Raw genomic sequence first — 11,986 nt, forward strand, 5'->3', positions numbered from 1 at the left:
TTGCCTTTTATAGGCTTGAGAAGACCTGATTGACTAGCCGACTACTGGTCGGCCAGGTCCATGATAAAAATACACAGTACACTTCATATGCTGCAGTCGACAAGACCTTCTAGTCTCATAAACTGGCCAGCAGAAAACCCAAGGTCCTCCATCTGATATCCCTTGCCAAATCAGCAAAACCCTTGCTCAAACATTTGGTTTTTTGCTCTGTCTTTATCTTGTTGCCTCTTTTGGATTAGCTTTGAGATATGCATGTGCATGTCTTGCACATGACATCCCCCTCTACTAAACTTGATGACGAGATTCCAATCTGTATTCTTGGATAATTGTCATCATCCCATTCTCTGTTCCCGGAGTCCCCCTGTCATCCTTCCCTCTCTAGCAACCTTTTCACTGAACACCCGGCCCGGTCTCCAAATCCACTCTAACTCTGATGAAGATCTATGCAACTATTCCATCCGGTTCCCGTTCCGTTCATTCCCCGTCCCTGAACACTGTCTCTGGTCTTCTTCCCTGAGAAATGAGTCTGGCACTCTCACTCCACCCCTTGGAGGATCAACCTCGCCTGGAACCGTTGCCTGAAAGCCTTTCCTGGTGTGCCCCAAGTGGTACCCGACTCACAGGACTGCCATCCCCTTGGGCTTTGTGGAACACCACCAACCAACCTCCTGGGAATTCTTCCATGTCTTGTGTTCCTTGCCTTCGGCCTTGTACTTGTGCAATTTCCTGAGCCTTGGACCTGTGCACCTTCATCTGGGACTGAATCAGTGTTTAGCCTTGCTGAGCCTGATGCTCTGATACCAATGTTAGATGTGGAAGCTTTGGGAGTCTTCTTTCAGCCCTAAACACCAACTGGGAACATGCTGATGCAAAACGCAAGCAGAAGAGAGAGAAAGAGAGAGAGTGTGTGTAACACGCGGAAGCTCTGGGAGTCTTCTTTTAGCCCTAAACACTACTGAGAACATGCTGATGCAAAAAACGCAGACAGAAGGGAGAGTAGAGAGAGAGAGATATGCTCGAAATTTAGTATATTCATATGGTACAAAAAGGTACTCAGTCTACAACCCTAGGCTGCCTTGCTAAAAAGGTGTAACACACCAAAATCTATCCTAGTACTTGATCCACTCCATAAGGGAGAGAATGACTATAACAATGAGCACATGTGCCTTTTATAGGCCTCTTGGACCAAAGGAGATCTGGCCGACTAGCAGTCGGCCAGCCGACTGGACAAAATCTTCATATCACTTGATGCGCCTGCAGCCGCCTCATCTGGTTCAACCGACAGGACCCTCCTTGCAGCCGACAGGTCTTCTGGTTCTTCTCCAAGTCCACACTAGCCACTTCTGCACCTTATGCTCCACTTCTGGTTCTAAATGCTCTTTTGTTGGCTGCCCCTTCTGGATTATCTTCTGAGAATGTCCATGGCAATTCTTGCACATGACATCCCCCTCTGCTAAACTTAATGACGGGATTCCAACTTTTTCCTTGGATGACTGTCATCATCCCACTCTATTCCCGGAGTCCCTCTGTCATCCATCCATCTCTGGCAACCCTTCTCACACTGAAAACCCGGCCCGGTCTCCAAAACCACTCTGACTCTGAATAAGATCTATGCATCTATTCCATCCAGTCCCCAATCCGTTCCTGCCCTAACTCTGAACACTATCTTGGTCTTCATTCCTGAGAAATGAGTCTGGCACTCTCACATCACCCCTTGGAGGATAATCCTCACTTGGGACCGTTGCCCGAGAACCTATCTGGCTCACAGGACTACCATCTCCTTGGGCTTTGTGGAACACCACCAACAAACCTCCTGGGAGCTCTTCCCGTTCCTGTGTTCCTTGCCTTGGGCTTCGTATCCGTGTACTGTCCTGTACCTTGGACCTGTACACCATCATATGGGACTCAATCAGTGGTACACCATCATATGGGACTCAATCAGTGTTTAGCTTTGCTGAGCCTGATGCTCTGATACCAATGTAACACGCGGAAGCTCTCTGGGGTCTTCTTTCAGCCCTAAACACTACTGAGAACATGCTGATGCAAAAAACGCAGACAGAAGGGAGAGTAGAGAGAGAGAGAGAGATATGCTGGAAATTCAGTATATTCATATGGTACAAAAAGGTACTCAGTCTACAGCCCTAGGCTGCCTTGCTAAAAAGGTGTGACACACCAAAATCTGTCCTAGTACTTGATCCACTCCATAAGGGAGAGAATGACTACAACAATGAGCACATGTGCCTTTTATAGGCCTCTTGGACCAAAGGAGATCTGGCCGACCAGCAGTCGACCAGCCGACTGGACAAAATCTTCATATCACTTGATGCGCCTGCAGCCGCCTCATCTGGTTCAACCGACAGGACCCTCCTTGCAGCCGACAGGTCTTCTGGTTCTTCTCCAAGTCCACACTAGCCACTTCTGCACCTTATGCTCCACTTCTGGTTCTAAATGCTCTTTTGTTGGCTGCCCCTTCTGGATTATCTTCTAAGAATGTCCATGGCAATTCTTGCACATGAGAGAGAGAGAGAGCTGAGTATTCAATATATTACATAGTGTAAAAAGGTACATCAGTCTTGCAGCCCTTGGCTGCCTTCCATGAAAAGGTGTAAACCTAATCTACAAGCCTAACCTAGTGACTCAGCCCCTTGAAGGACTGAATGACCAAATCGATGAGCAAGTCTTGCCTTTTATAGGCTTGAGAAGACCCGATGGACTGGCCGACTGCTGGTCAGCCAGGTCCAGGACAAAAATACACTTCATATGCTGCAGCCGACAAGACCTTCTACTCTCATAAGCTGGCCGACAACAAGCCCAAGGTCCTCCATCTGATATCCCTTGCCAAATCAGCAAAACCCTTGCTCAAACATCTGTTTTCTGCTCTGTCGTTATCTTGTTGTCTCTTCTGGATTAGCTTTGAGATATGCTTGTGCATGTCTTGCACATGACAGCGACGTAGATTAAGTACTTCTAGCTTTTCTTTTCTTTTTCTTTTTCTTTTACTTTTTTGAGGGGGGGGGGGGGGAGGGGGGGACTTGATGGTCTTGGCTCGCTAGAGCTATGCCCAAAGGTAGGATAGTTGTACGCCCTCTAAATAAAGTTCATGACACTATTCACACAGCCTATTGGTAAATCCGGGGCTTGGAGGACCTTGGGACCTCCCGTTTTAGGGGTTCACTAGTTCCTCCACCCAAGTCTCCATTTATTTAGCTCGTTGCTTTTTGGAGATTTGAAGGAAGCTCTATTGAGTCTCGAGTGCTGGTCGTTTGATGGGATCAAAGGCTATGGTTTGATGCACTAAAGATCAAAAAAGGTCAAGCATATCAGTAACAACATTATTGGAAAATAGCATAAGGAAATGCTACGGGTTTAAGATTGGGCTACGTGTCTATGCAATCAGCAGCACTACACAAGTTTCTCTTTTCCTTTTTCTTTTTTTCCTTTCTGTTATTTGTTTGTTTTTTTTTCCAATCCTGCAAGTTTGGATGAACTTGGCTTTTTTCAGACCTATTTTTGATAGAGAAAGGTCTATCATGAAAAAGCACTTACAAGATCTATATATATTTTACGTTCTTGAAGGGAAAAGAAACTAAGATGCTTTGTATTAAGGAACTGCAAGATTCTCTCCAAGAACCAGACCCAGATTTTATTTTATTTTTTATTTGCCTCATGACTTGGTATTAGTGCAAAGTCTCTGCATAATACTGTTTAAGCAAGCTGGGAACTATAAGAATATCAAAAGGGGGGGGGGGGTGGCGGACTGGACCACTTCTCTTTGTTTCCAGTGTCGTGTTCAATTTTCACACATAAGCAGACATGCACAGATATAAATGAATACATAGCACGCTCAACTGCACCGTTGTGTGTTTTTATTTATTTTCTTCCAGTATTTTAATCGTTTGACTAAATCATTTGATCTGTAACATGGAATGGCCTGCTACACATACTAGGATGGCCACCTTCAAAGAACGAAATTGTGAATAAAAACATCCAAGAAAAAAACTTTTTTTGCAGCTTTTGTGGGAGAGAGCAGTTTTAAAAGCAGACAGCTTGCTTATGCTCACTGGGATTCATGCAAGTGAAAGAGGAAAAACTCCCATGGATGCCCTGATCACCCATGCACACCCTTCTACAACTACACTGTTGCGAGCCTTCTCAAAGGCTCATTGCACCAGTGAAACAACCCAAGCACCTCTGCCACCCAAAGACTTGAACATATAAGCATTTGCAGCTCTGTGCATCAACTTAACGACAAGCTCTGTGCCACAACTTGAAACACCACCACCAACACATGTCTCTCTCTCATTCAGTAAAAAGATTGATTTGGACCATAGAACTAAGTCCATCCAGTCCTCATCCCCTCCTCCGCTAAAAGCATTGTTTCTAGAAATGCTGATGACTCAGCTTCCCATGTGTGTGCCAGCCCGTGAAATTCTCTCAGAGTCCAAGGGAATGCCTGATGACAGTCCATCAGGTCCCACCCCATGAAGTGCCTATTGACAAAATCACCTGTTCCTATAAAAAACAGGGAACCCCAGCCCATATGGCTTAGCGTTCCAGCTGGTCCAAGCTATCCATCTCTCAAGCATTCAAGCCTGAAACCAGCGGACAAATTTCATTTCAAACGCAAGCTGGACCTGTGGCCTAAGAGAGAGATGAGGAAAGAAGAAGCCAGAAGATAGGGTCGGGAAAGCGGCAAAAACAGCAGACTGGCTGTTCCATGGCCTGCTTGTATTATATGGCTTCTTAATCTTCTCCCGACTGTCTGATTGCAGTACCTGTGAGCTGTATTTCTGCAAACGAAAAAAAAAAAATCGAAAGGAAGGAGGACTTGAAAAGAAGACGGAACTGACCTGGTAGGTGTGAGCAGGAAGTTGCCAGCCATGGCGGCGCACCATCTGGGCGAGCGGGTTTTCATAGACAAGTGGCCCCAATGGTAAGCATGGATGTTAGAGGAAAGAAGATTGGCCGAGATCTTCAGATCGTAGCAACCTTTGTCGCTCTGTCTGTGAGGAGGCGATCCATCTAACCGCTGATCTCTGCACCAAAAGTGTTTTGCTGTTCAAAGCAGAGCCCATAGAAAGAGTGGTATTCGGCACAGCTTTTTTCCTGCTTTCCGGCAAACCGTACCTTCGCTTCCTCTGACAGCACACTATCTACAAGGAAGCGGTAGGCTTCTCCAACATCAGAATTACAGCAAAGACGACAAAAACACTATTAGCTTCCTCGGGTGCTCGGAAAAAGTTTCCCAGTGTTTTCGGCCTGGCTAGAATTTCCTCCGTGCCACCTAAAGTTTCTCAACCTGATTAGATTCTTTGTCTGTTTCAAGAAAGGTAACTTAGAAGGGTTTTGCCTGTTAGAATTTTCTGTTTGTTGGGTTTTCTGTCTGTTAAAGTTTGTTATGCTTGATTAGGGGTTTCTGTCAGAGGCCCGCAAACCAGACACCAGCAACGAGAACTGCCAACACAAAACATGAGAGATGATGTGGAGACAGCGTGCGGAGCTTCAGAGGGAGGGAGTTTGCCCCCACGCCCGCCAACAAGAAGTTACAATAACGATGCCCTAGGACCTACAAGCACAGGAGCGCCGTGCTACACATGGGTCAGGCTAGCACTATATGCAAGTACCCCATGCAGTCAACGGTACCCAATAAGCCTACGTAATGCGCATATCCCGAGAAGCTCAAATTTCTAATTCAAGTTCGAAGACCATGGTTTGGCACACGTACGGTTCACTTAGGAGCGAGGACAGTTTCAACAAAAGATATGGTGGCATTGCTACGTTTTTTTTTTTTTTGAGTGTGGCATGTTATGGTATCGAGTGCATCGTAGCTATATGAGGAGTTGTTTGGACTCGAGTAGTTCTCTGTCCCTCTCTAGGTCAAGAGGGTGTAAAAGAGGAGAATTCCACTACCTTTTTGCAGCCCATCATGGGGCAGAAGTGGCTAGTGGAATTGCCCTTGGGTTGGCGTGGATCCACCTGGCTTCGAGTCTTCCTTGTCAATTGGTCTCTCTAGATGATTGAGTCGACATAAAGTCTCTCTCTCTCTCTCTCTCTCTCTCTCTCTCTCTCTCTCTCTCTCTCTCTCTCTCTTGTGTGCATGTGTAATGAATGACCTCACTGTAGTTTCAATATTTCTTTTCACTTTGAAGGTTTAAAATGACCTTCACTCCAGAAATATCTATAAGGTTGATGTAGCTATGGCGATGCTCTTTCTTAGAGGGTGCAAAGCTCTAGCTTACCCTTGGGTTTACTTGATCTAGGCCTATCAAAGCATCTTTGCAATGTTGCAAGCATCTAAAAGATGTCCACATCTCGCATATCAAGCTAATAATGAGAAAATTGGCAAATAAGACCAAGTCTATGTAAAAGAGCTAGAACTAGCAATGGATGTCCCTGCATCACCACTTACTCTTAGGTGGCCTATTGAAAAATGGCTTATGAAGGATTAAGTCATATACCTCACATTTATCTTCCCAACTTTAGTATTGCCTAGGGGCCATGCGTTCTTGGTTTGGTAGGTTTTATATGTGAAGATCATTTATGTATGAGTGACACCATATGCTCCCATGTATGGCTCAAAGGTGTACAAAACAATGAGGATATCATCCCTAAAGAAAGTGATAGTTTGCAAGATGCAAAGCTTGAATGCTCATTTAAAAACTAAGAATATAAAGATGTTTTTTTACAAGTGCAAGTTTATGCAATACATCTCATAACATGTCTCAACGAATTATCTATTGAGTTAGCATGTAACCTCCTTATTCATGCAAGCATGTTAAGAAGTAAGGGGTGCTACAAATTTCACAAAGGTGTAGGCCTAGTTGTTGATCCCAATGAGCTACGCATGACATTGCAATAAGCTAAGCATGGTCACTCCATATGCCTTTAGAAGTCCCTAAGGGGGCCAAATACATAAGTTATATTGCCCTTTTGGTTCTTGAATAGAAGACCACTATGTCTTCTTTGTGTCTCTTTTAGTTATTAACCACGTGATTTGATTGTGTATATGCTCAAAAGTGATTTTTCTAATTACTCTAACATGGAGAATGCCTAGAGTTGTGATAACAATGTGTAAAAAGAAGAAGGCATGTAAGGTATACATGTTGAGTTTAACCTTCACCAAAACCAACTCTACAACCTAACCCAAGTTGCCAACTAGATCAAGTTGTAAGGTATACTCTAACATGGAGAATGCCTAGAGTTGTGATAACAATGTGTAAAAAGAAGAAGGCATGTAAGGTATACATGTTGAGTTTAACCTTCACCAAAACCAACTCTACAACCTAACCCAAGTTGCCAACTAGATCAAGTTAAGTGATGTGAATCTTTCAAGAATACCTTTCATTCACACATATTATGACAAAACCAAAATCACCAAAAACCATTAAGATTCAAAGAGGAGGATTGGGAACATGTGTGTGCAATGAACATAGGTAGGTTATCATTATGACAAAACCATTATGACAAAACCAAAATCACCCAAAACCATTAAGATTCAAAGAGGAGGATTGGGAACATGTGTGTGCAATGAACATAGGTAGGTTATCATACTCGAAAAGTAGAGATGTTGAAGCTCAAATAAAAAGATGAAAATAGAGCCATAATATATTTTAAAGTGATTGGTCAAAGCTCATTTTACTATTCTAAAAAAGACTTACATAAGCATCTAAAAGAAACAACAATCAACTTTTCTAGAAAAAAGCCATAATATATTTTAAAGTGATTGGTCAAAGCTCATTTTACTGTTATAAAAAAGACTTACATAAGTATGTAAAAGAAAAAGCAATCAACTTTTCTAGAAAATGAACTCTTGAAGTTTATGATTAATGTCCACAATTATGGTGTTTAAGTCAGCATTTCCATGATTTTACAAATATCAACTCTTGACAAAATATCACAGCAAAAACCAACATAACATGTTTCCCTCATCATCATAGAGATGTGAGTTTTAATGAGCCTTGTCAAGGCACAATTGTCTAAAGACCCTACTTCAAACTGACTTTGTTGACTTGAGCACTATAATGTGTTTGAATCCTATCTATCTACACATTACCTCACTTCCTCACTTAATATTTTTCACTATATTAAATTATTTGAAGACCCTTCTTCAAAGTGAGTTTGTTGACTTGAGCACTATGATGCGTTTGAATCCTATATATCTACGGGTTTAGGGTTTAGGGTTTAGGGTTTTAGGGTTTTTTCACGTGTGCGGTTGTGGAGTGATAAAGATAAATAACCGATAGCTGCACAGCAGTTAAAACTAGCTGCGGCAGCAAAAAATAATTTTTTCAGGGGCCGGTTACGTGATAGTCAAGTGAAGTGTATGTAAGATATGGTGTTGAGGTGTGATGGCCACGCACTATGACCAAAAAGTCAAAAATCCCACCTCACGAGGACAACAGCTAGCCGAAAAATACGACCAGTTGCCCACGCAAACTAAAGGCTAAGATGTAGGGACAACAAATTGCTGCAAAAGAACGACTAGTTGCCCACCAAACCAAGGGCTAAGAAGTGGGGACAACAACTTGCCGCAAAAGAACGACTAGTTGCCCTCAAAAAATAAAGGTAAGGGGAAGGGAAGGTGCATCAATCGAAACGACACTTAGCATGCCACGCAATATGACATTATGCCAGATCGAAGGAGCATACTCAGCAAAAAGACACTAAACCAGCCAAATTAATGACCAAGTGCCTCTTGCTAAGCACCAAAACAATGGCCTTACTCACACACACAAGAAAGACACTTTACTAGCCCAAAAAAGGACTAAGTGCCTAACATACACAAAACACAAGACAAAATTTGATTTAAGAGACAAAAAGGACTTAAAAAAGTCGATTTCTTGTATTAACTTGAGGGTGTAGCTCCAAACTAGTTTCGCTCTAGAGTGAGCTCTTCAGTGGAACACCCAAGTTTGAGAGTACAAGAATGAGAGCTCTCCCTTATGTAGAGAGGGGAGGGCTAGCTTTTGCCTCTTTGCATGTGGGATAATTCAGCCTTTTGTTGTGAAAAAGCAAGCTTAGGGCGTGAAGAACCCAACGCAACAAACGGCGCTCGAATCGGATAAGTAGAGCTCTCTAAACAAGTAAAAGACGCTCAATAGCATCTCATGCAAGCTAGGGGTTTTGAACTCATGACCCCTTTCATTAGAGTCACAAGCCTTAACCATTAGGCTAGAGTGGACATGTTGACTCTACATGCAAAAATAAGTTACATAAGACTAGAGAGATGCATAAAATAGGTGGAGGGTTTTCCCGATAGGAGAACCAAGCATGGGAGGTCTCACATGCTGTTAAGCCGATGCTCCCAAAGGTTGCTTTACAAGGTGGGTCCACGCTAAAAATAGTACTTACTAAAAATAGTATTTAGAAAGTTACAAATTAGAGGTTCGAAACCTTGATCTGACAAGATAGGAGCGCAGATTCCTTGGATTTCTCCAGCAAATCATAGGTCTAGGTATATGCTTCAGCTCGGGATTTTGTTGGCAAAGCCGAAAAACTTTAGGGTTTAGGGAGGCCCCCAAGTTCAAAGCTTTGGTGTACTTGGAGTAGTGAAGCTTAAGAACTAGGGGGGTCCGCTTACTCGAAGAGGTTTCTCGATTGGAAGCCTTTAGAAGTAGAGCTGTTCGCATATTGTACTTGATCTTGCTGAAAGTTTTCCGAAGGAGAGAATCTGGATATCCTCTACCTCGAAGTCGTTAGAAAAACAAAAGCTTTAGCTTGATGTAGCTTTGAAGCGTGCTTTCCCTGATGACATAACGCTTAAGTTCTCCAATGATGAAGGCTTCCTTTTGATGACTAGGGTGCCAGGAAGAGAAAGGGAGGTATTGATACCTGTTCAGCTCTTTCTGAAAACAACTAGTAGAAAGCTTTCCTGTGGTTTGAAAATTAGTACCTTTGAAGAGGTGAATGTCCAAAAAATCCACAGAATGGAGATGACATGTGTTATCTTGATATGCTCCTGAAGATCTATTGCATAGTTGCTAAGATGTTTAAGCAAAGTGGTGTGAGACCCATGCCAAAAACCTAAAGCGTCATCAATGTATCTTTTGTAGTAGAGTAGCTCTGTTGTGGGATGTACCTGTTCTTGAAGGTTTTCTAAATAACATAGAAAAAGGCAGGCATAGACAATAGCAAAATTACTGCCCATAGCAGTGCCTCTGATTTGATGCCAAAAAGTGCCATTAAACTCAAGATAGTGGTTCTTGAGAACAAGAGAGGCAATTGTCATGATGAGGTTGAGCTCTACATGGTTGAAGTCACCCTGTATCATCATCTTGAGGGCATGCAGTCCTTCATTGGTGGGAATACTGGGGTACAGAGATTCCACATCAAATGTGAAGAGGATAATTTCTTGTGGTAGATGAAGCTCAGATAACTCTTTAATCAGAGTGAGGGAGTCTTTTAGATGTTGCTTTTGTTGGAAGAGAATGGGGAAAAGCTTATGATGAAGCCATATAGACGCATTCTCAAAAACAAAGCCATTGTAAGAGCAGATTGGCCTTCCGACCACTGTAGGTTTGTGGATTTTGGGCAAGAAATAGAGAGAGCAAACTCTGAACCCTTGCTCTGGCTTCTGCAAAATAAACTTTGCTTCATCCCTTGAGAGCACACTAGACTTTTGACAAATGCAGGCAAGCCTATCAAACAGTTCATTCAATGGAGCTTAAGTGACTGGGAGATAGACCTGTTGATCTAGAAGTTGCCGATCACCTTCATTAAGATACATGATTTATCAAGAACTACCAAACCAAGGTTTTTATCTGCTGGCTTGATAATGATGTTATGGTTCTTTATCAATCTGTTAAGGGCTCTTCTCAAATGAAGCGGAAGCTTGTTCTGAGGAAGTCTCTCACATGAAGAGATTGAATTTTGAAGTATGACTCTTCCAGTGTTGATGATGTCTTCCAGAGGCTGATAAACTTTAGAAGGATTCCAATTCGGGTTTACAACTCGAAAAGGAGGAAGAGGTCTATCTGGTGCATTTCTAAAAAACCATCGAAGACGAAGTTGTCTTGCAAAATTATCATAGTCTTTGGTTAGATGTGTTGAATCCGAAAACTTTGACGGAGGAATATATCCCAAACCAAGTCCTAGAAGCTTTTTATCGCTAAATGAAAGCTTGTACTGAGAGAGATTGTGGATGGTAGTGTTTGAAACACGTTGATCCACCTCAGTTGGGGTCTTTCTAGAGAAAAGCAATAGAGCATAGCGCTCGGGATTTTGGAGAGGGAGCTAGAAGAGGTGCCTTAGCGCCGGGGATTTCGAGACCGAGATCGGCTCGGTGGAGCGGATCTGCTTCGTGAATTTTGTCGATTTTGTTTCTGTCCCGAACCAGATTTCTGGGTATTGCGGCCTTATCGAGAAGAGGAAGGCTGTGCAGAGGAGGGGGTGGAAGTCTTCTTCCTTTGAGGTTGATTTCCACCCCCTTGCCGGTTTCCCCGCCGGTTTTTTGGCTGGGTAGACTTGCCTTTATTTGGCTTGTTTCCCTACTGCTTACCTTGGTGGTTGTTTTGCCGGTCTTTCTGTTGATTGCCTTTTTAAGAAGCTTGGTTGCTTCTAGTTTTCTTCTTCTTGTTGTTCTGGCTATTGTTCTGGCTTTTCTTTTGTTGATTATCTTTCCGTTTTTTGTTTGTCCCACCTGTGTCATTTGCTAGACTTTTCTTTAGCTTGTTGATCTGTGCTTGAACTTGCTTCTGAACTTGCTCTTTGACTAGCTTGGCTATAGAGGGTTCAGTAGGAAGAGATTCTGCATCTTCCATGGCTTGATCCTGTGCAACTTTCCTCTTGGTGAAAGCAGCTTGCTTGATCTTAGAGTTAAGGAGATGAGAGACCCTGAAATTATTTATGGCAGTTTTGAAATCTTTGAACAGCTTGTTCTTCCAAGTCTTCATGGTGTTTTCCCATAAAGCGTGTGGGCTGTCCATGAGTTCTAAAGCAGCCATGAGGTTCAAGATTTCTTGGAGACTGGCTTTAAAAGTGGAGGCAT

General features: G+C 43.0%; 1 protein-coding gene across 1 annotated transcript in view; it reads right to left on the minus strand.

The window, feature by feature from the left end:
• Positions 1–5,585, minus strand: part of LOC147626771 (protein S-acyltransferase 21-like) — a 40,395-nt gene extending 34,810 nt beyond the window's left edge. The window contains exons 1-2 of the mRNA XM_086815323.1: positions 5,128–5,585; positions 4,851–5,036 (exon numbers count right to left, since the gene is read on the minus strand). Coding sequence (XP_086671449.1) covers positions 4,851–4,895 — 45 coding nt within the window. The 5' untranslated portion in view covers positions 4,896–5,036; positions 5,128–5,585. The remainder of the gene's footprint in view (positions 1–4,850; positions 5,037–5,127) is intronic.
• Positions 5,586–11,986: the final 6,401 nt, after the last annotated feature.

The sequence above is a fragment of the Cibotium barometz genome, chromosome 21 (genome assembly GCF_041138505.1).
Source record: "Cibotium barometz isolate CiBa-2024 chromosome 21, ASM4113850v1, whole genome shotgun sequence".
Classification (NCBI taxonomy): Eukaryota; Viridiplantae; Streptophyta; class Polypodiopsida; order Cyatheales; family Cibotiaceae; genus Cibotium; species Cibotium barometz.